At 41.6% G+C, this 23,350-nt stretch overlaps 5 protein-coding genes across 5 annotated transcripts; 1 reads left to right on the forward strand and 4 right to left on the reverse strand.

The window, feature by feature from the left end:
* Positions 1–1,124: 1,124 nt before the first annotated feature.
* Positions 1,125–9,945, reverse strand: LOC146695712 (glycine N-acyltransferase-like protein 3). Its single transcript, XM_085478088.1, has 5 exons — positions 3,568–9,945; positions 3,386–3,493; positions 3,169–3,289; positions 2,793–2,925; positions 1,125–1,570 (listed from the first exon to the last, which is right to left on the reverse strand). The coding sequence occupies exons 1-5, from the start codon at positions 3,640–3,642 to the stop codon at positions 1,165–1,167; spliced, it is 843 nt and encodes a 280-aa protein (XP_085334214.1). The 5' UTR covers positions 3,643–9,945; the 3' UTR covers positions 1,125–1,164.
* A 784-nt stretch (positions 9,946–10,729) lies between these two features.
* Positions 10,730–15,209, reverse strand: LOC146695713 (cystatin-like). Its single transcript, XM_085478090.1, has 5 exons — positions 14,942–15,209; positions 14,198–14,309; positions 12,328–12,539; positions 11,608–11,718; positions 10,730–11,154 (listed from the first exon to the last, which is right to left on the reverse strand). Exons 2-5 carry the CDS (start codon positions 14,202–14,204, stop codon positions 11,074–11,076), a joined length of 411 nt encoding a protein of 136 aa, XP_085334216.1. The 5' UTR covers positions 14,205–14,309; positions 14,942–15,209; the 3' UTR covers positions 10,730–11,073.
* An 856-nt stretch (positions 15,210–16,065) lies between these two features.
* On the reverse strand, positions 16,066–17,781 carry cst3 (cystatin C (amyloid angiopathy and cerebral hemorrhage)). Its single transcript, XM_085478093.1, has 3 exons — positions 17,507–17,781; positions 16,794–16,904; positions 16,066–16,492 (listed from the first exon to the last, which is right to left on the reverse strand). The coding sequence occupies exons 1-3, from the start codon at positions 17,702–17,704 to the stop codon at positions 16,412–16,414; spliced, it is 390 nt and encodes a 129-aa protein (XP_085334219.1). The 5' UTR covers positions 17,705–17,781; the 3' UTR covers positions 16,066–16,411.
* A 66-nt stretch (positions 17,782–17,847) lies between these two features.
* On the forward strand, positions 17,848–21,035 carry ephx5 (epoxide hydrolase 5). Its single transcript, XM_085478091.1, has 10 exons — positions 17,848–17,960; positions 18,075–18,138; positions 18,226–18,442; positions 18,523–18,703; positions 18,819–19,028; positions 19,102–19,231; positions 19,511–19,722; positions 19,864–19,972; positions 20,210–20,335; positions 20,427–21,035. Exons 2-10 carry the CDS (start codon positions 18,116–18,118, stop codon positions 20,626–20,628), a joined length of 1,410 nt encoding a protein of 469 aa, XP_085334217.1. The 5' UTR covers positions 17,848–17,960; positions 18,075–18,115; the 3' UTR covers positions 20,629–21,035.
* Positions 20,731–23,237, reverse strand: mad2l1bp (MAD2L1 binding protein). The gene is made up of 3 exons (XM_085478092.1): positions 22,827–23,237; positions 21,757–22,037; positions 20,731–21,652 (listed from the first exon to the last, which is right to left on the reverse strand). Exons 1-3 carry the CDS (start codon positions 23,173–23,175, stop codon positions 21,125–21,127), a joined length of 1,158 nt encoding a protein of 385 aa, XP_085334218.1. The 5' UTR covers positions 23,176–23,237; the 3' UTR covers positions 20,731–21,124.
* Between the last annotated feature and the right edge of the window lie 113 nt (positions 23,238–23,350).

Raw genomic sequence — 23,350 nt, forward strand, 5'->3', positions numbered from 1 at the left:
TAGGTTAGTATTTATTTTTGCTGTGGCACACCTGAGGTTACTTGATTTTTTGCTAGCAATTTTATCTTTTTAGTGAGCAACTTCTCACTTTTTAACGAGCAACTTCTCGTTTTATGACCCCAGGCAACTTCCTGTGTCCTTTCTGCTGGTGAGCAACTTCTTAGTTTATGACAGCAGGCAACTTCCTGTGTCCTTTCTGCTTTTATTTTACAAAACAACAGGCAACTTCCTGTGTTTCTATGTGGGCCACTAAATAAGGCTCCTCAGTGTATCCCACTTGTTACTATGTGGGCCACTGAAGAAGGCCTCGTCAGCGTATCCCGTTTCTATGTGGATCACTGAGAAAGGCATAACACAGTCTTATAAAATAAAAAGACAAGTGCCTACCCTCGTCAGGATCCCACTTCTGACACCAAAATTGAAGGAAACGGTTTCCAGGGCCTAATCCGTGGATCGACTTCCTTCGAGGCGTGGACGTCTATCAGCAGAGAATGCACCTTCACCTATCAGCAGAGAATGTCCCTTAGTCTGTAACACAGTCAAATATATTCTCAAGTAATATTCAAGCATGCCATTCAGCGTGTTAGTACGAGCAGCTCGGGAGCAGCTTGGGAGAACAAGAAAACAGAGACTGCTTTAGATTGTCTTCCCAAAGTGACTCAACTTTATTCACAAGTCCAACAGTTTATATAGAGGGTAAAATTCATGAGACAGCAGATTATCAGTTTAAACCAGTACAGACCAAGATAAGGCAGCGTCTTCCTGCCCATGGGTGAAGAAGCATCCTTTGTGTAGTTTATTAGTTCAGCTACAATTGTGATTATCTCAGCGACATATTTTCAAGGCACAAAACGAAGAGTTCTTACATTAGTGAAATCTGAAACAAACCATTTGGCCTTCAACAGGCGTCTAAAAGATTAAGAAACTAATGTAGCTGAGGGAGTGATCTCTGTGGTATTTCAACCTTGTACCAGCCTGTGATTCTCACACATCAATTCTTGGGTCAAAGAGAAAAATAACTAAAACAAAGGGGCCTTATTGAATGACAGAGTTTTCCTGCATAATGTCACTATAAAACAATATCCAGTAAATGCTACCATGGTACTAAAATACCTAACAGCAACGTGATACAAATGTTGGACGTACATATAAAAGATGTTGACTCTAATCTGAAAAATTGAACTCCAACCATGCAGCCCTGTAAGAAGGATCCTCAATGAAGCCCATGTTTTTAAAGAGCTTGTAGGACAGCACATTGTCCTCTTCTATGTAGCAGAACACCGGGTAACCCTCAGCATGGAGTTTCTTGGCCAAAGTGCTGATCACGATTTTGGCGTATCCTTTCCCTCTGTGCTCTGGCAGCGTATACAACATTCCCAGAGCACAGTAATCATACACAAGTATCCAGGACACGGGCTGACCCTGGCTGTCTGTGATGCAGCATGATGGGAAGTTACTGATTAGGTTTTCAATCTTCCTGTAACCCTTCTCGTCTCCTCCGAACTTCCAGGTTTTATTCACCAAGTCAACGTGGGAAAGATTAAGAGACGAAATCCTCGACTCAAGCTCACTGTAGAACGAAAAACCAAAGTTGTTGAGAAGCAATATAATTTACATTGCTCTGAAGCATATTTACAGTCATAGTGAAAAAATGTACAGTCTCCTTAAAGTCTAATATTTTATATATAACTACATAATAAACATCATTTGGTCTTGATTAGAGCTTAAAATAAGGTAAATACAACCACAGATCAACAAAACATAAGATAATACACTGTGTCGTTGTTTATTGAACAAATACCGAGCCAAAATGCAGAAGCAGTATGTGAAAAACTAACTATACTATTACTATTGAACCTGATCTCGCTGCAAAACATGTAATAAACATGCCGGTCCACCGTGTCCATTTGTCGCTTTGCCTCTCCAAGCCATGAAATGTACATGCATGTAGAAGTTACAGTAAGTTGCAGTAATCTGCAGTAAGTGTTTAAAAAGAGAGTACTAACACATTTACATCATGTAAATACATACTAGCCGACTACCTTAATAGTTTCTGATGATTAATGACCCTGGAATGTACTTAATACATTTCAAATTTTGGAAGGGCTAAGTGTGAAATGACCACAGTGGACTGGCGTGTTTTTGCCTTCATACTGGGTTTTACTATTTCCACTGAATGAGGAAGGTAAGCAGCAGTCAGATGTTGATAATCAAAGTATCAGAAGAAAGTGTGTAAACCTCTATAAAAGCAGAAGCTTGAGCAGTTTGCTGGTAAGGTGCCAAGTAGGAATAATATTAAAGAGGCAATTATTAAAACCCATTAGTCTGGGAAGCCAAAGGACTGGGGCACCTTGCAGTCTTTGAGTAGACCACTGTATATTCCTCTGTATATTAAAGCATTGTAGTGTTACATGTGGCGACATCTGGCTGACAGCTAAAGACTGGCCTAAAATGGGTCATCCAACATGATAATGATCCCAAGCACAGCAATAAATCTACCACAGAATGACTGAAAAGAACAGATGGAACAAAGTCCAGACCTCAACCTGACTGAAATGCTGTGGCAGAACCTTATTACACAGCTTCTGTTTTATGGCTTAGTTTCTGTTAGGTCATGACAGTGTAATATGTTGTGTGACCTAATTTTAAGACTTGCTAAAGACAGCCATTAAAAAAAATGCCGATATGTATAACCTTACAACTGACACAGGATGGTCTTTTTTAACGTGTTTTTAAAATCATAACTTATACACAGATATAACTTAAAGTGCATCTTAATTATCAAATTATACCTGTCAACCACTGGCATGTGGAGATGGTTGGCGTCTGGCAAATACAGAAGATGCATCAAAGTATAGACTTTGTGGTTCACTCTTCTGTCAGAAGACACTTGTTTAAGCATTGGTGCATGGGAAACATCAAGCCCTGTCGAATGGAAAGTATTCACATGAATTTCTTTCTCTTCTTTTTCCTCGCAAGAGGTTATCCAAGCAGTTTTGTATTTAATTCAGGAAAAATGTCCACATAAATATTAAACTTTTTATTAGAATATTGTACAGTGTGTGCTCTGTCTATAAAACTGTGTAAATAGTAACAGCTGTCAAATGTAGTGACGTAAAAGCCACCATATTTATTTCGTGCTTATTTTCTGCAGTGATCTGAGCTCACCTCCTATCATGAAATAAGTGCTCCAATCAACTGCATTCTCGTCTGTCAGCATTTTCCTCAAACTCTGTTCATCCGTGCTGTAGTATGCCATCTTTTTCATGAAATTCAGGTCACGCTTGTTCTGTGAAATAAACAAAAGCTGTCACAATCACGTGACAAGCGAAAGATTTCCGTCTTGAAAAGCTATCCACAGTTTTCTGACGGGATTTAAACACACCTCGGGGTCCGGTCTGCAGATGATAACTTTGAAATCAGGCCACGTATCGACCACAACTTCTAGTGTAGTCGGTTTGTTCCTGTTGATTCCGTACAGGAAACCGTACACCTGAAAGCACGAAACACTTTTAAGCGCTGCTGAGGCTGTAAAGCACAAAGACACGCGGTTTATGTCGCAGATACCTTATAACTCTTCGGTAAGTGTTTGAGCAGAACTCCTTCAGCGACCTGCAGCTCGTCTCTGTTCAGGACCTTCATGTTTGGATACCGGAGTTTTCTTACTAATGTACTTTAAACAACCTGCTGTTTTAAAACATCCCAATCCACCAAAATGGAGAAACCTTTATAAATTATTAACAGTTTAGGCAAAGTCCGTAGGGTTACGATATGACCGCATTGCTCCGGTTTGAACTTGTGAAATAAACGTAGCAGGCCACTTCCTGTCATAAAAAATAACTTTAACTTGAACTCTAACGTTAATTCACCGCCAGAAGTTTTTTTTAAAAAAAAATGTTTGTTTTATCTGTTAGCGTGTGAAGGAAACGGTTTCCAGGGCCTAATCCGTGGATCGACTTCCTTCGAGGCGTGGACGTCTATCAGCAGAGAATGTACCTTCACCTATCAGCAGAGAATGTCCCTTAGTCTGTAACACAGTCAAATATATTCTCAAGTAATATTCAAGCATGCCATTCAGCGTGTTAGTACGAGCAGCTCGGGAGCAGCTTGGGAGAACAAGAAAACAGAGACTGCTTTAGATTGTCTTCCCAAAGTGACTCAACTTTATTCACAAGTACAACAGTTTATATAGAGGGTAAAATTCATGAGACAGCAGATTTATCAGTTTAAACCAGTACAGACCAAGATAAGGCAGTGTCTTCCTGCCCATGGGTGAAGAAGCATCCTTTGTGTAGTGTATCAGTTCAGCTACAATTGTGATTATCTCAGCGACATATTTTCAAGGCACAAAACGAAGAGTTCTTACATTAGTGAAATCTGAAACAAACCATTTGGCCTCAACAGGCGTCTCCTAAAAGATTAAGAAACTAATGTAGCTGAGGGAGTGATCTCTGTGGTATTTCAACCTTGTACCAGCCTGTGATTCTCACACATCAATTCTTGGGTCAAAGAGAAAAATAACTAAAACAAAGGGGCCTTATTGAATGACAGAGTTTTCCTGCATAATGTCACTATAAAACAATATCCAGTAAATGCTACCATGGTACTAAAATACCTAACAGTTCCCCTCTTTTATTATTTTTAAAAATAATAACTCAAATAGAAAGGAAAAATCACAAATGTAATAACATAATATAAAAAGCAAATCATAAAATGTAATAGTTCACAACCTAATGTTCAATATACACATCAGGAACATCATTGGTAACATCTGGCACATCCTCAGGATCAATTTGTGCTAATTGCAAATACATTGAAGTAGCTGTACTAGTAGCTATATGGGTTATCATTGAAAATGTGGCTTGCAGAAATGTGAACAGGGTTGCACTTTACAATACGAAATAGTAAATAAAAATCCTAAGGTTAATGCAGTAGATATGATTAATAACCTAAATATATAAAAAAGACAGTTCTTTAGTCGTCTCCTGGCCTGGTCCCAGGTTCGTGTGATGACAATGGGCATTTCATTTTCTCCATTATCAGGATGAAATGAGTCTATCTTTATCAGGTTAGACATTGTGTGGTACTCTAGGCTTTCTGTTCCTGCTGGATGTTCGAGTACCTTGTTGTTGTTCAGGCGGGGGATCAAAGGGCTTTCTGAGTCTTGGCTCTTTCCGGCGTTGTGTGTTAATCAGTGATTGTGTGTGTGTAGGTGTATTGGATCCGGGCGCTGGCTCGCCTGAGTCGTCATCTATAGGTGTATTGAATCCGGGCGCTGGCTCGCCGGAGACGTCATCTACTTGATCCGACGCCTTAGGTGGTTTGGTGGGGCTGGTCTTAACCCTGCTGGCATGAATCCACTGAGGTTGTCTGTCTGTGAGGATGCTGGTTCTTCGTCACTGCCAGTACAGTCTGGGGCTGGAACACGCGCGGCCTCCCAGAGTGTCCTTGGTTTTAGTGACTTCTCCAACACGCATCTCCTTGTCTCCACTTGTGGAACCGTGGAGGGGAAAAGCTGAGAGAGACAAACTTTCTGATAGTTATTATTCAGTTTTTCTACCAGGTTGTGAACATCAGTGGACAATGCAATATACATCACCTTCTACTAGCGGTGCCCCTCTGGAAGTTGACCATGGTGTTGGAAATAGTCTTATTTCAAATGGAAATAATTTGGTTACTGCAGATGGAGTCATAATGTATGAAATGGAAAATCTGGTTGTGGTAAATGCTGATGTTTCGCTTTTGATTTTCCTACATTAGTTCGTGCACATGTTAGACAGGTTGCTAATATGCTTTTACTGCATGTGATGTTTTCTCAATTACAAATCTTGATTTTATTGCCCCTATTACCCCTCTTTGTCCGACATGACTCACACAGTGAAAATGTCGGGCAAGGACTGGCATCAGGGAATATGGGAGGGCAATCAAACCCTTAAGATTTTGTATAAGCCATCTCTGTCATCTAAGGTACAGTCATTATTCTCCCAACAGGTGTAATCACATGCAGAGGCTTGCTCTTGTATAAATTTTAAATCAACATTTGTTTCTAAATAGTCTGGGAGTGTAACAAGTGGCAGCTGTAGGGGCACAGATAATACTTCCTGCGGAGGTGGGAGCTGCAGCCTTGGCTGTCACGTCTGCTAAGGCATTACCTGTTGCTTCGTCTGTGTCAGCTGTACTGTGTCCTTTCGTTTTTACAACTGCAACGGCCGATGGCAGCTGTATAGCCTGAAAAAGTCTTTGCACAAGATCAGAATTAGCAATTTATTTTCCATCAGCAGATCTAAATCCTCTCTGTCTCCACAATGTGCCAAAGTCATGCACAGCGCCAAATGCATAGCGGCTGTCTGCGTAAATTGTCACATGCTTATCCAAATGTAGCTCACAGGCGCGTATTAAAGCCATGAGCTCTGCTTTTTGTGCTGAGTGAAATGGTAATGAGTGAGCCTCTAGTATGATGTCAGGCACTGTTACCACTGAATAGCCACAAAGAAATGAGTTGTCACTCGGCCTTGAACAGGACCCGTCCACATAAACCGTGGCTGAGTCTGGGATAGGTGTTTGCTCTAAATCTGGACATGGTGCTGTGGATTCCTGTATACGTGTCATGCAGTCATGATCGTCAGGGTCGTCTGAACCATCCTGTCGGTCAGAGGAACACAGCATACGAATAAGTAAGTGTGCTGGCGAATTGGGTGTGCTGCTTGCTTTTATAGTGAGATTTGCTGTTGAAGTCAGTGTAGCTTCATAACCTGAGCGACGTTGTGCGGTCATGTGTTGTGTAGTTATGTTTGCTAGAATGGTCGTGACCTGGTGATTGGTGTGTAGAATAGTGTCATGTGAGAGTGTGAGCTTCTCGCAGTCCCTTATCATGATAGAGCAAGCTGCTACTGCTCTCAGGCAGGCCGGCATTCCCTGAACAATTCAGGCAGCACCTTTGAGTGGCGGAGGTCAGCACTCCCTTTAATGCATTGAAAGAGGCAGTCATTTCTGTGGATCACAGTATTCGAGGAGGCTTGTCTTTTTTACAACAGTCACGCAGAATGTGGTCATGAAAAGAACAGTCTGGTATCCACTGTCTGCAATAGTTCACCATGCCCAGGAAGGACAACATTTCCTTCTGTGTAGTGGGCCGAGGGACGGAGGTCACAGCTTTGACCCTGTCTGCAGTCATGGAACGTTTTCCGTGAGACAGTGTGAATCCCAAATATTGAACAGAAGTCTGACAGTACTGCATTTTCTTTGCTGATGCTTTGTGGCCAGTTTTTTGGAGGTGCTGGAGAAGCATGTGTGTAGCAGTTTGACATAGTTTTTCACTCGGAGCACAGAGGAGGAGGTCATCCACGTGTGGATCAGGGTGCAGCCCTGGAGGAGTAAAGCTGTCCAGGGTAGCACAGATCACCATTGAGAAAGCAGCAGGGCTGTCTATCATGCCTTGAGGCAGACGAGTCCAAGTGTACTGCTTATTTCTATGTGTGAATGCAAATAACGGCTGTGTGTCTTCATGCACAGGTACTGAGAAAAAGGAGCGGAGCATAAATCCACCACGGTAAAATGTGTATGCAATGCATGTCAATATGCTGTGAACATCTGAAACGAGAGGTGGCAGAGGAATGTTGACTGCATTAATTTGCCTTAAGTCTTGTATGAAACGCCATACGCCAGGTTTGTTAGGCTTTGGCACAGGATTGACAGGAGTGTGGGCTTTATTACTCCTGTAGTCAATAAATCTCCTATCATGACATCTAGGGCTGCGGCTTTTTCCGTGGAAATGGGATGTTGCTTGACATATACTGGCTTGTTGTGTTTTAATAGGTGTACGTGATAAAGTGTACAGTCAATAAATCCTATATCATTCTCACTTTTAGACCACAATGTCATATTCTGGTATTCAGCTGGCAAGGTAAGTGCAGAAATAGTACAGTCGATAGGGTAGGTTAGATCTATGTGACGACATGGTGTAGTTATGTCATAAACTATGTCTGAGTTATGTAACAAAATCACTGTTTGACCTTAGAGAAACAAAAGTGTGGCTCCCAGTCATGGGATTACCTGGTAGTGGCGTCTGTACACGTTTTTTTTTTGGCACAGTGTGTGACATAGAGTACCGGACAAAAAGGATGTTGAGTTCATTCTCTGCTGAGGGTCCAGCTGACACAGAGGATGTTCCTTCTCCATCATGTCGGTACATAGGGCAGAGAAAACATAAGCTGTTATCAGTGTCAGCAAACATTTCACCCTTTATGTTAAATGAAATACACAAATTCATTTTTGCTCTGGGTGTCTGCGGCTGCTGGAAAACTGAGCCACAATAAAAACACATATCTCTACTTTTATCCTTCCGTCCTCTGAAACTTCCTTGCTGTGCTGGAGCGGGTAATCCTGCATACATTAGTTTCTCACTTTCCTCTGAGCCTTCTACATCAAAATTCAACTTTATCTTAACACTTTTAGCTTTCGTGGTAGTATCTGCACTGGCCTTCAGTTTTACTGACCTGTTTTCTGGCGATAATCGTTCGGGATAGGGCTCCGGAAATAAATTAGAATGCATTGAACTTACAGTCCGTAAGTTGTAAACAAAGTCAGTCACATAAGCACTTCCACACGTTCTGGATTTTTGGTTTTACAGGTACTTTAGATTTTTTATCGGACCTGTCTGTGGTCTTTGAATAATTCTGACCCATGTTCAGTGATTTCCAGAGGGGTTTACACGCTAGGAGGATTTAGGTTAGTATTTATTTTTGCTGTGGCACACCTGAGGTTACTTGATTTTTTGCTAGCAATTTTATCTTTTTAGTGAGCAACTTCTCACTTTTTAACGAGCAACTTCTCGTTTTATGACCCCAGGCAACTTCCTGTGTCCTTTCTGCTGGTGAGCAACTTCTTAGTTTATGACAGCAGGCAACTTCCTGTGTCCTTTCTGCTGGTGAGCAACTTCTTAGTTTATGACCCCAGGCAACTTCCTGTGTCCTTTCTGCTGGTGAGCAACTTCTTAGTTTATGACAGCAGGCAACTTCCTGTGTCCTTTCTGCTTTTATTTACAAAACAACAGGCAACTTCCTGTGTTTCTATGTGGGCCACTAAAGAAGGCTCCTCAGTGTATCCCACTTGTTACTATGTGGGCCACTGAAGAAGGCCTCGTCAGCGTATCCCGTTTCTATGTGGATCACTGAGAAAGGCATAACACAGTCTTGTAAAATAAAAGACGAGTGCCTACCTTCGTCAGGATCCCACTTCTGACACCAAAATTGAAGGAAACGGTTTCCAGGGCCTAATCCGTGGATCGACTTCCTTCGAGGCGTGGACGTCTATCAGCAGAGAATGTACCTTCACCTATCAGCAGAGAATGTCCCTTAGTCTGTAACACAGTCAAATATATTCTCAAGTAATATTCAAGCATGCCATTCAGCGTGTTAGTACGAGCTCGGGAGCAGCTTGGGAGAACAAGAAAACAGAGACTGCTTTAGATTGTCTTCCCAAAGTGACTCAACTTTATTCACAAGTACAACAGTTTATATAGAGGGTAAAATTCATGAGACAGCAGATTTATCAGTTTAAACCAGTACAGACCAAGATAAGGCAGCGTCTTCCTGCCCATGGGTGAAGAAGCATCCTTTGTGTAGTGTATCAGTTCAGCTACAATTGTGATTATCTCAGCGACATATTTTCAAGGCACAAAACGAAGAGTTCTTACATTAGTGAAATCTGAAACAAACCATTTGGCCTCAACAGGCGTCTCCTAAAAGATTAAGAAACTAATGTAGCTGAGGGAGTGATCTCTGTGGTATTTCAACCTTGTACCAGCCTGTGATTCTCACACATCAATTCTTGGGTCAAAGAGAAAAATAACTAAAACAAAGGGGCCTTATTGAATGACAGAGTTTTCCTGCATAATGTCACTATAAAACAATATCCAGTAAATGCTACCATGGTACTAAAATACCTAACAGCGTGTTTATGGAGTGTTCAGGAAAAATATGAAATCTAAAATATATTTTTCCAGCTCAACAACTTAAAAGTGGGACAAAGACTGTGCTTGCGTGGGACAATGTGACGTAGATGAGTGCTGACAGGTGGTGTGAATTTTGTGTTTGGAGTTTAGCACTCGAAATACAAATGCACATCTCAGCTCTCCCTCTGTAGTTGAATAAGCCTAAAGTGAGTTTTCTTTTCTTCACTGAGTTCAACCACTTACAAGCAGTCTTTATTTGTTGTAGTTCCATCATATTCTGCACAGCTTATCTTATTGGTCACTTTTAATGGTTTAATTTTGACCTGCACTTGACCTGTGATCTGAACCCTCAGATTAAAGAGACTTTCAACAGGCTTCTGGATTGACTTTAACTGAGATTAATCAAAATGTAAGATAGTGTCTCAGAATGCAGGGCAGGTGGGAAAAGGGTTAAACATGCAGTGTAGTCCTACATAAAGTGGGAACCCTGGTCACCCAAAGTCCAATATGTTTTATAGTGTTAGACAAAAACTCCCCTCTTTTCCAAAGTGATTAAAAGTGTAACTGCTCTATCCACCAACTCCTTATAGATGTTGAAAATAATGTGAATGGCATTTTCTGTTGTCAGTCATGTCTGTCCCAGATTTGTTCACATTCTCCTTCCTCTTAGTCAGTGGGTAGGTATCCAGAGAACTCATCACCATCAACAACAACAAAGAAGCTCTATTGAGCTAAAACGTCATCCTTGTGTGCATTTACCACATGGACACGTTAAAGTTTGTGTGCAAGTTTGACTTTATTTCAAAACTGAATTATCTGGAAAAAAAAAGCAGCTCATGATCAGTTTGACTACACAACAGTTTGTTATTTGCTTGGTTTACTGATGAGGCAAAGTTGCTTCTTTAAAAATCGGGGAGACCTAGTTTGTAACACTGGATAGTGGATTTTGGAAATTTAAAACAAGTTTGATTAGTTAAGCAGTGCAGTAGTAAAGGCAGCAAATACTAATATTAATATATTTATTCCACCTACAGGAAAGTGCATTGCAGTCTAAGAGAAGATTATTCTGACACAAAGGTAAGATTTCCCAAGCGTTCTCGTTCTAGCGTCCCACGTAGATCTCAGTGTTGGCATTCATTCTTCAGTAACTCAATGGAATTAAGCCATGGGCGGCTCCACACTTCGAATGTGCACTGGTAGGGCTGAAAGGAAAAACAGACAATACATTTAACATTAGGATCTTTCAGGTGGTGTTATTTACACATATAAATGCTTTAGGTTTTTTTTTTATCCAATAGCATAATATCTATTAAGAACATGAGTATTTAACGATCAGATTAATATGCATTACACACTCAAAGGGATTCACAGCAACATCGCGACAAGAGGGCAGCAGAAAAGTTCTATAAAACTATGTCAAGTATGCAGAAAAACTGTGATTTATTATTATGAAATAAAAAACAAAACATAGAAACATCAGAAATCAATTTGTTTCAGACGATCACTTTTCAACAGGACACTGGCCTTCAGCTGTAAAAAGATCTGCGTTGAGCAAATCACTTCCACTGTGAATGCAGCTTTAGTTACAAGGCTGCTGCATGATGTTTAAGAACAGATCAAATATCTTGCTTCTTTTGCGAAGATGCCATCAGTACCTTAGCCTTTGCCTGATCTGTGTGGATTGCACACACTTCCTCTACACCATACTTTCTGCAAGGGGTCTTTACCATCTTCACAGTTATGACGTATTTCATGCCAGCGACCACCTGTAATGGGAAAGAAAATTGAATACAAGACTTACAGCAAATGAACCCCTCCTCCTTCTCCTCTTTAAACACCCCTACTGTCCCCTGTGAGCCAAGAAGCTCACCAATGACTAGAGAAAACACAAACATCAACACATTGCTATGGTAGCCTTGCCTCAGGTTTCAAGAGGAGAGCCAAATAAACTTTTAAAAAAACATGACTCATCAGCATATTAACCAATCTTTAGCAAAGATGTGCTTTTGTCGGGTTCCTTTTTTTTCCTAAACCCACACTGCTCTTTTGTTCGGGCGGGCCAATGGCTGCCTCAACACAAGCATAAAAAACATTTCCGACCTACTGTTAAAGCTAGGATGAGAGGATGAGAGGATATTAACGTGACAAATTACGAAGCCAGCCATATTTGGGGGAGTACCAACGCCATTAAGAAGGCATATAGCAAGTAAATTGTATGTAACGGCCTCTAGGACTTTAGTTTAGTAGTTAAAAGTGAAACCTTTGAAGGGCGCTTCGCAGGCCTTTTCTTAAGGGCTCACATCACTACGATGGTTTACTGGATGGCTTTCCCCTAAAGAACAATTCAGTTATTCACGAATCTGACCGTTACTCACCTGTGACTGAACCTTGATCACTTCTACCACTTGCCTGATGTACAAGTCGTTGCTGTCTCTGTTGTGTTGGATGACGGCGAAGTGGAGAGCGTTTTGCACGTCTTCATTGTTGATATCAGCGTCTGTCAAGCCCCCGACCGGGGTCCCATACCCAACGGCCAAAGCGGCCGCAAGGACAGTCAAAGCGACCTTCCACATCTTGTTTCTGTTGCCTAACAAACACACAGGAGACGAAGTGAAACACTCCCCACCGTGCCCTCCCAGTTATATCAACATGAACATCACTGTGCCGGAGGAGTGGCACATCTGGCAGAGATCTTGCAGCCAATCGGCAATCCCCACAGCAGAGAAATGTGACTACTATGGAATGTTAGGGTTGAAAATGATTAAATAAAGCTGTTTTTATTATTTTTATATACACAACGCAATGTGCTCATAAACGAATTGGCGCTCTGGGTTTTGAGGGTTAAAACGACTTGTCCAGTTGTATGTCTGGGCTGAAATATTGAGAATGAACATAGAGCGCTGGAGGGTTTTTGCTACATGCTTACACGTCACACTAGATAATGTTTAGAAGGATATTCTCTCGCCAAAGGGAGTTTGAACAGAATGTCCTGAACTGGATATATAGAATCAGTAGTAGGATAATAATAAAATAATCAAGGCTAGGCAGGGAGGTGTTTTCGTGTCTGTCTCTGCCATTCCTCGAAAAAAGAGCAAACAACGGGATTGGGATGACCGGATGTAAACAGAAGAAGAAGACAGACATAATAATTATTTGTTATTGTTGGGTTACAAAAACTGTACGACCCGATCAGGGTTATCCTTCGTGAGAAGACAGATGGCTGTGTTCACATCGAGGTCCTTGTAATTCCAACTCCAGAAAAATCAGGTGGCGAGAAGACAACTGTCCCCAAACCTCAGTAATATAAAAACAAAACTAGATCTCATTGATTTACTGTAAAAGGACTTAAGAAGTGAAAGTTATCAGGAATTATTCCAGTGTGTAAAAGAGGGTAAATTGTTTGGGAGGATTTGAGTTTGTTTGTTTTTTTGTCCAGTTCATACTCCAGACCAGTTGATGGCAGTAATGCCCCATCTGTTGTTTGCCAACCGCCAATAACATTTAGAAGGAGAATAATAGGAAAAGTCCAGCAGCAGAGATCATGTATGATCCAGGCTGTTGCTGTGAACTCGTTCAGGCTCTTTGCGTCTGCACAAACAGCACTCAACTGCCCACGGTTAGCTGCGGAAATCAAACAACTTATTTGATTTGATTTCTGCACATGCAACTTTTGAAGCGCTGGGCAGCGTTAACAAAAAAAATGGGGAAAAAAAGCATTCTTGACCTCTGTCCCATTGTCCAAGTCCATAGTCACCTGTGGACGCCCACTCTTGGAACAGCATGATGCAAAAACTGCAGATTTTGGAGTAGGGACGCACTTAACTCTACACTTTAGACGAGTCGGAATTGAACCCTAACCCTCACTAGGCACAAGACACTTTAACATCCCACTCGCACGATGTACACTTTCAGATTTTCAATTGAAAATTTCCAGATTGTTATAAAATTCACTTACTTACTGTACATAATGTCCTCTTTTTGTATATAATTTACTTACTGTATATAATGTTCTATTTTTTGCACAGTCGAGGAGCGTTTCAGGACACATTTCACTGCTTGTTGTACTCGTATAACTAGGCATGTGACAAATAAAGAATCTTGACTCTTAAATTTGGGTCCTTTCCTGCTTGCCGCACACAGACGTTTCATGACAGACACAGGGTGTACTATCTTTTTGGGTTTATTTTTAAATCATGACTTATACACAGATATAACTTAAAGCGAATCTTAATGATCAGATTATACCTGTCATACGTTGACATGTGGAGATGGTTGGTGTCTGGCAAATACAGATGCACCGAAGTATAGACTTTGTGGTTCACTCTTCTGCCAGAAGACCCTTGGAAAACATCAAACCCTGTCAAATGGAAAGTATTCACATTAATTTCTTTCTCTCCTTTTTATTAGGTTTATTTAGGTTATCCAAGCAGTTTGTATTTAATGCAGGAAACATGTCCATATGATTATTAAACTTTTTATTAGAATATTGTACAAAGTGTGTGCTCTGTCTATAAAACTGTGTAAATAGTAACAGCTGTCAAATGTAGTGACGTAAAAGCCACCATATTTATTTCGTGCTTATTTTCTGCAGTGATCTGAGCTCACCTCCTATCATGAAATAAGTGCTCCAATCAACTGCATTCTCATCTGTCAGCATTTTCCTCAAACTCTGTTCATCCGTACTGTAGTATGCCATATTTTTCATGAAATTCAGGTCACGCTTGTTCCGTGAAATAAACAAAAGCTGTCACAATCACGTGACAAGCGAAAGATTTCCGTCGAGAAAATCTATTCACAGTTTTCCGACGGGATTTAAACACACCCCGGGGTCCGGTCTGCAGATAACTTTGAAATCAGGCCACGTATCGACCACAACTTCTAGTGTAGTCGGTTTGTTCCTGTTGATTCCGTACACCTGAAAGCACGAAACACTTTTAAGCGCTGCTGAGGCTGTAAAGCACAAAGACACGCGGTTTATGTCGCAGATACCTTATAACTCTTCGGTAAGTGTTTGAGCAGAACTCCTTCAGCGACCTGCAGCTCGTCTCTGTTCAGGACCTTCATGTTTGGATACCGGAGTTTTCTTACTAATGTACTTTAAACAACCTGCTGTTTTAAAACATCCCAATCCACCAAAATGGAGAAACCTTTATAAATTATTAACAGTTTAGGCAAAGTCCGTAGGGTTACGATATGACCGCATTGCTCCGGTTTGAACTTGTGAAATAAACGTAGCAGGCCACTTCCTGTCATAAAAAATAACTTTAACTTGAACTCTAACGTTAATTCACCGCCAGAAGTTTTTTTTTAAAAAAAAGTTTGTTTTATCTGTTAGCGTGTTTATGGAGTGTTCAGGAAAAATATGAAATCTAAAATATATTTTTCCAGCTCAACAACTTAAAAGTGGGACAAAGACTGTGCTTGCGTGGGACAATGTGACGTAGATGAGTGCTGACAGGTGGTGTGAATTTTGTGTTTGGAGTTTAGCACTCGAAATACAAATGCACATCTCAGCTCTCCCTCTGTAGTTGAATAAGCCTAAAGTGAGTTTTCTTTTCTTCACTGAGTTCAACCACTTACAAGCAGTCTTTATTTGTTGTAGTTCCATCATATTCTGCACAGCTTATCTTATTGGTCACTTTTAATGGTTTAATTTTGACCTGCACTTGACCTGTGATCTGAACCCTCAGATTAAAGAGACTTTCAACAGGCTTCTGGATTGACTTTAACTGAGATTAATCAAAATGTAAGATAGTGTCTCAGAATGCAGGGCAGGTGGGAAAAGGGTTAAACATGCAGTGTAGTCCTACATAAAGTGGGAACCCTGGTCACCCAAAGTCCAATATGTTTTATAGTGTTAGACAAAAACTCCCCTCTTTTCCAAAGTGATTAAAAGTGTAACTGCTCTATCCACCAACTCCTTATAGATGTTGAAAATAATGTGAATGGCATTTTCTGTTGTCAGTCATGTCTGTCCCAGATTTGTTCACATTCTCCTTCCTCTTAGTCAGTGGGTAGGTATCCAGAGAACTCATCACCATCAACAACAACAAAGAAGCTCTATTGAGCTAAAACGTCATCCTTGTGTGCATTTACCACACGGACACGTTAAAGTTTGTGTGCAAGTTTGACTTTATTTCAAAACTGAATTATCTGGAAAAAAAAAAGCAGCTCATGATCAGTTTGACTACACAACAGTTTGTTATTTGCTTGGTTTACTGATGAGGCAAAGTTGCTTCTTTAAAAATCGGGGAGACCTAGTTTGTAACACTGGTTAGTTAATTTTGGAAATTTAAAACAAGTTTGATTAGTTAAGCAGTGCAGTAGTAAAGGCAACAAATACTAATATTAATATATTTATTCCACCTACAGGAAAGTGCATTGCAGTCTAAGAGAAGATTATTCTGACACAAAGGTAAGATTTCCCAAGCGTTCTCGTTCTAGCGTCCCACGTAGATCTCAGTGTTGGCATTCATTCTTCAGTAACTCAATGGAATTAAGCCATGGGCGGCTCCACACTTCGAATGTGCACTGGTAGGGCTGAAAGGAAAAACAGACAATACATTTAACATTAGGATCTTTCAGGTGGTGTTGTCAAATCATGTCAAGTACGCAAAAAATTTTTTTTTGATTTATTATGAAATAAACAAAACATAGAAACATCAGAAATCAATTTGTTTCACATGATCACTTTTCAACAGGACACCTGTCGTCAGCTGCAAAGAGATGTGCATCGAGCAAATCACTTCCAGTGTGAATGCAGCTTTAATTACAAGGCTGCTGCATGATGTTTAAGAACAGATCAAATATCTTGCTTCTTTTGAGAAGATGCCATCAGTACCTTAGCCTTTGCCTGATCTGTGTGGATTGCACACACTTCCTCTACACCATCCTTTCTGCAGGGGGTCTTTGCCATCTTCACAGTTATGACGTACTTGATGCCAGCGACCACCTGTAATGGGAAAGAAATTGAATACAAGATTTACAGCAAATTAACTCCTCCTCCTCTTCCTCTTTAAACCACCCGTGAGCAAAGAAGCTCACCAATGACTAGAAAAAACACAAACATCAACACGCTGCTACGCTAGCCTTGTCTCAGAGTTCAAGAGGAGAGCCAAATAAACTTAAAAAAATTAATAAATACATGACTCGTCAGCATATTAACCAATCTTTAGCAAAGATGTGCTTTTGTCGGGTTCCTTTTTTCCCAAACCCACACTGCTCTTTTGTTCGGGCGGGTCAATGGCTGCCTCCACACAGGTACACAGAACATTGCAGACCTACTGCTCAAGCTAGGTTGAGAGGATTAGGGAAGATTAAAGAGGCCAGCCATGTTTTGGGGAGTACCAACGCCATTAAGAAGGCATATAGCAAATAAATTGTATGTAACGACCATCGGACGGCCACTAGGACTTTAGTTTAGTGGTTAAAAGTGAAACCTTTAAAGGGCGCTTCGCAGGCCTTTTCTTAAGGGCTCACATCACTACGATGGTTTACTGGATGGCTTTCCCCTAAAGAACAATTCAGTTATTCACGAATCTGACCGTTACTCACCTGTGACTGAACCTTGATCACTTCTGCCACTTGACTGAGGTACAAATCGTTGCTGCCTCTGTTGTGTTGGACGACGGCGAAGTGGAGAGCGTTTTGCACATTTTCATCGTTGATATCGGCGTCTGTCAAGCCCCCGACCATGGCCCCATACCCAACGGCCAAAGCGGCCGCAAGAACAGTCAAAGCGACTTTCCACATTTTCTATCTTTTGCCTAACAAACACAGGAAACGAAGTGAAACACTCGCCCACCGTGCCCTCCCAGTTATATAAACATCGACGTCACCGCGCGCGAGGAGTGGCATATCTCGCAGCGAATCGGCAATCCTCGCATCAGAGATCGGGTCTGATCCAGGCTGTTGTTGCGAACTCGCTCGCACTCTTTGCGTCTGCACGACTAGCACCCAGGTTCCCGCGGTTATCTGCAGAAATCAAACTACTCATATCGAAAACAAGGTATGTTTAATCTCGCTCGGATTTAATTTCCACACGCGACTTTTGAAGCGCTTTGCTGCGTGACAAAAAGGGGAACAAAAAAAAAGCCTTCTTGACCTATGTCCCATTGTCCAGGTCTAAAGTCACCTGTGGATGCCCACTCCTGGAACAGCACGATGCAGAGACTGCAGGTTTTGAAGTAGGGCGGCACTTAACTTTACAATTATACGGACAAATAAATAGATTGTTCTTTAAGTTTCCCCCAATATTTCCCCACACTTTGCAGGGACACTTTCTTTGGCTTGAGTGCTGCTCAGCAGCAGCAGCTACTGATCGGCTCAGCCGTGGCAGCAGGTGGAATAATGGCCTACATAGTGTACAAAAGAAAAAAACCAAGAACCATTCCTTTAGGGGACGGATGGTGGGGAGTGGGGGAGAAGACACTATCAGAAGATCAGAAAATCTACCCTTTTCAAGTGGAGACCTCAGACAAAGAGATCGAGGTAGGTTTGAGCTGGTAATCCAACTTCTGAATGAACAATATTTGGGCACAGTTATGCAAAGCAATCTTCTTGATCAACAGGATCTCTATGAGCGCATCGACAGGACACGCTACGCAGATCCTTTAGAAGATGGCAAGTTCCACTATGGCTTCAATTCCACTTATCTGAAGAAAGTTGTTTCCTATTGGAGACACGAGTTTGACTGGAAAAAGCAGGTGGCAGTGCTCAACAAGTATCCACACTTCAAAACCAAAATAGAAGGTACATAACAGCTCAGCAGTGAGTATACTGGATGTACGTCAACCCACACAGATATTTGCGCAATAATCAATCAGCAGTTATTATTAAAGTTGTTGTTTTGCTTTTCATGTGTCAGGACTGGACGTGCACTTTATCCATGTGCGTCCACCACACCGCGAGAATCAGAAGGTTCTGCCTATCATGATCGTTCACGGCTGGCCCGGCTCCTTCTACGAGTTCTACAAGATTCTGCCGCTTCTCACGCAAAGCCACGACGGTGTTGTGTTTGAGGTCATATGCCCGTCTATCCCTGGCTACGGTTTCTCAGAAGCCTCTCATAAACAAGGTAGAATACGTCTACTAATTCTAAATAAATCTGGCGGAAGATATTCACAAATGTGTCTCCACTGCCGCTCCAGGGTTCAACAGCCTCGCCGCCGCCCGGATTTTCCTGAAGCTGATGGAGCGTTTGGGCTTCTCTCAGTTCTATCTGCAGGGAGGGGACTGGGGCTCGCTCATCACCACCAACATGGCACAGATGAAGCCTCAGTGAGTGCAACAAAAACAGAAAACATGCCACAGGTTACTCGCTGGAACAGAAAGTCCCTCGCTCGCTTTGTGTTAATGGAAACATTGTGACAGTTCTTACTGGAACTGTGAAGCATTGTTTGCACTGTGCGGACAGATTTACAAAAAAACAAATGGCTGTGCAAATTCCTGAAGAGTGAAGCTGATTTAATGTGAAAACTGGCACTAACTAACTCGCTGTGACCTTGGTAACGTTTTTTTCTCTCGTCTTTTTCCCCCCCCACCATTTCTCTTTTGCAGGTGCGTGAAGGGTCTCCACCTAAACATGTGTATGTCAAATAGGGGTTTCAAAGTCCTGTTGTCCTTGTTGATTGGCCCGTATCTGCCCTTCCTGGTTGGTTTGAGTCGGGAAGATGTTCGCCGGTTGTTCCCTTTCTTTGAGAAGAACGTCTTTGAGATGCTGAGAGAATCGGGCTACTTTCACATTCAGGCCACTAAACCAGATACTGCAGGTGTGACCATAACACAGTTTAGTAAGCTCAGTGTTTCTGATAGTCACAGTGACTGGATTAAAAGGTCAAACAGAAGCTAATGTAAGAGAATCGACCTTAAATTTAGTGATTTCAGCTCTTGATACCGCTTTGTCGTTGCAGGCTGTGGGGTGAATGACTCTCCTGTAGGCTTGGCAGCCTGGATTTTGGAGAAGTTCTCCTCCTGGGCCGATCTGAAGAACAGAGATCTGGAGGACGGTGGGCTGGAGAGGTACAGTTTCTAAATTCTAGGACTGTGGAGATATTTAAATTAACAATTTGATCAATAATTGATTTTATGCAAATATTTTAGTTTTTTAAAAATATTGGTAGGTGTCCCTTTTCCCGACACTAGTCAACAGGGCAAGGATCGACCAGCTCTAACAATTACGGATTATTGTTTTTCATTCAGCAAGATTTGTGATAGCTGCTGGTTTGTGACTGATAAGAAATTGTGTCATCTGTGCAGAAAATTCAGCCTGGATGACCTCTTGACAAATGTCATGATCTACTGGACCACAGGCTCCATCACCTCGTCCATGCGCTTCTACAAAGAGAATTTGGGGAGTAATCTTAACAACAGAGTGGATTTTAAGTACGTCACTGTGTACTCTCCACACTACACATGAGTGTTTTACCATGTCATGTGATGCCTCTAATTATACATTATATATTTTTTGTTTTAGGACAGAGATTTTTGTGCCCACTGGCTTTGCAGCCTTTCCTAATGAGCTCATGCACTGCCCCAAGTCATGGGCACAAATTAGGTACCGAAACATCCAGTCCTACACTTTCATGCCCAGGGGTGGCCACTTTGCAGCCTTTGAAGAGCCCCAGCTGCTTGCTGACGACCTGTTCAATTTTGTCAAGAAGGTGGAGAAGTCCTGAAGCCCTCAGTGAACTCGCAGACCAGTTATAGCACATCTGTCCTTTATTATTTCAAGCAGGAGACATACAAATCCTTAAGTTGAACATTTTTACACCACGCAGCATCTTATCACTTGATTCGTGACACTCAAATCATTTGCAAGCTTTTGATATATGTAAACATGCTCAGATGACACTGGCATAAAGAAGTCTTGGTCATTAAAAATGTATTGCACTAATAGTGTGTGTATTGCTCTGTGTTAAATGAGGACAAACATTCTTTTAAACGATCATTTGTAAAAGAAAAGGGTAGCACACCATACTGTTTATTTCACTATTGTTTGAATGAACATACTCTGAAACAAAAGAATACGTCGAAATTGATTAAAATATGTACATTTTAATAAAAAACACAAATGTTTAAAGTTCCCTTGGATTGCTGTTAACATTTACTGTAGTACACAAGCACCAGAAAGAAAGTGCTACACTCTAAAGACTTACTGTCCAACTTTTAGGGTCAGTTACTGAAGCCCTTAATAGTCACAGGTGCCTGAAACCACACATAATCCTCCCAGTCTGACCCTTCCGCCCTTGGTTCCTTGCAGACGTTTGGATCGCTAGACAGAACGATGATTTGTTTTTTTACACGAGTTGGGACTTTAAATTGGAGTTTGGGTCGAAACCAGCCTACACCACAGTCCCTGTGAGCCAGCACCAAGACTGTGGTGGGCATTAAGCGAACAGGTCTGGTGTCAGACAAAAGGTCAGCCACAAACAGTGTGCGGAAGATCTGCCTCAAGCACGATGACACCCGTAGACACAGATTCCCACCGGATGATGCCAGGGACTCCATGTTTATCTCGTACAGCTCTTTGGGGAGGACAAGCGAGCCACCCATTAACAGGAGCACACGGGGCACCCTGCTGAGGGAGAACAGCACCTCCAGATGCTGCAGCACTTCCTCCAGCTCCTGAAGGGTCTGCTGACACTTGCGCCAGTCCATGTCTGCTGAATGCACCGGTCTTCGATTCACTACGTCTTTATCCTGAAAAGCAAAAGAGACACCAAACATGTCGTGTTAATCTCACATCACCAACATTTCGTCAACTGAACAGCTGGAGGCATCTACCATAAACTTTTCCTGTTCACCTGCACCGACGCTTGCTGCTTCCTCTGGGAGTATACCAACTGGTCATACGTCATGGGCAGCTGCTGTCTTTGATAGAGGATGCACTTGAGGATCTCGCTGACGAAACGACAGCAGCCTTCCTGAGTTACAGTCCCCGGGAAGACCACGTTCACGCAGCCTTCCTCCTGTGCCCTCCTCACCACCTCGGCATCTCTGTCCTCTGCATCACTTTGTATACTGGCAGTCACTTTAATATGTTTAAAACCTCCCTGACAAGAAGCGTTATCCTCCTCTGTGTTATCTGGAAAAAACAACAACAAACAAACAAAAAATCAGCTTAACATTTATCTGAAAAGCCCATCTACTATACTACTAGATTATATATTTGTAGACTTGTAGGATGTGTTGGTCTGCAGCATTTCTGATGTAGCTGATAGAGCTGGGCTAAACAATCCCAATATCCATAGTATCGGATCACTACTAGTGTGAGAGTCCCGTCAGTTCAGTGTGTAAAACTGAATTATATTAAATAATTTTTTAAACCCTCAAACATGCACCATGAAAAATGCCTGAACGTCTTTGAGTTGACTGTCACGTCTGTTTTATTTATGACCTACAGCACATTTAAATAACAAACTATTTGCTTCAATTTCAAAATACACCAAAAACAGAAAGTTGTGTTTTTGGTGTATTAAATAATTATAGCAGAAAGTTAGAAACAAAAATCAGTGATTTAATGGTCGTTAAATGTGTTCATTTGCATATTGACGATAATTCATCTGATAAATCATGACACACTGCTCTCCCTACAAAAGTTGCCTCTATAGGTTAAAAGTATTTGCAAAACTGACTCTGTATTTACTCGGTACCGAGTCGATACCAAAATGTACAGTGTAGAACAACAGAAGTAGCTCTAGCTGTTTTCTCCCTTGAAATCAAATTTACATCAAGAAAATAACCACAAAGTACTAATATCCTTAGACCAAAACCTTAATATAGTTTAAGAAACGTGATCACAGCAGTGGGTCTACTGTGATCACCCCCTCCCTCGTTGGGGAACACATGCACTCACACCGGTTATGTCACCTACTTTGATCGGCGGGTATAGCGGTGTTTTCCTTATCGTCAGTGTCGTTCACGCAGTGCTGTCTAGAAGAGTCGTCTTTTAACTTTACAGCATTTTTACCCTTTAAATGTGTGTTTACGGGACTTGGGGAACGTTGTTTGCTGATTTCCGGGGAAACTCGGCTTGAGTTTGGGTCTTCGGATACAGCTTGGACCTCAGGCGGTGTCTTCGGTGCCTCCGCTATGCTAATATCCTTTTCCGAGGAGAAGGAAAGGCGTCTCTTTATCCCGAGGTCTCTGCTTTTATCAGTGGACACATTTTCCGTGTCCTCGGAGTTTGATATTATTTTTAATATGCTCGAGTCTTCTGCCATAGTTTTGAATATCCGCGCCGGGTTACGTCTTTTTTTCCCGGTGCATCATGGGAAATGCTCGTCAAAGGGAAAAAAAGCCACATTCACGTCACATATAAAAAAATAGAAAAACAAACGATGACTTTAAACTACCGACGGCCTTCTTATTGGTTCCTCAAACAAAACACCCTTAAAT

The sequence above is a fragment of the Copadichromis virginalis genome, linkage group LG13, assembly GCF_057382275.1.
Source record: "Copadichromis virginalis isolate Kocher_CV1m ecotype Utaka linkage group LG13, C_Virginalis_male_GT1.1, whole genome shotgun sequence".
Classification (NCBI taxonomy): domain Eukaryota; kingdom Metazoa; phylum Chordata; class Actinopteri; order Cichliformes; family Cichlidae; genus Copadichromis; species Copadichromis virginalis.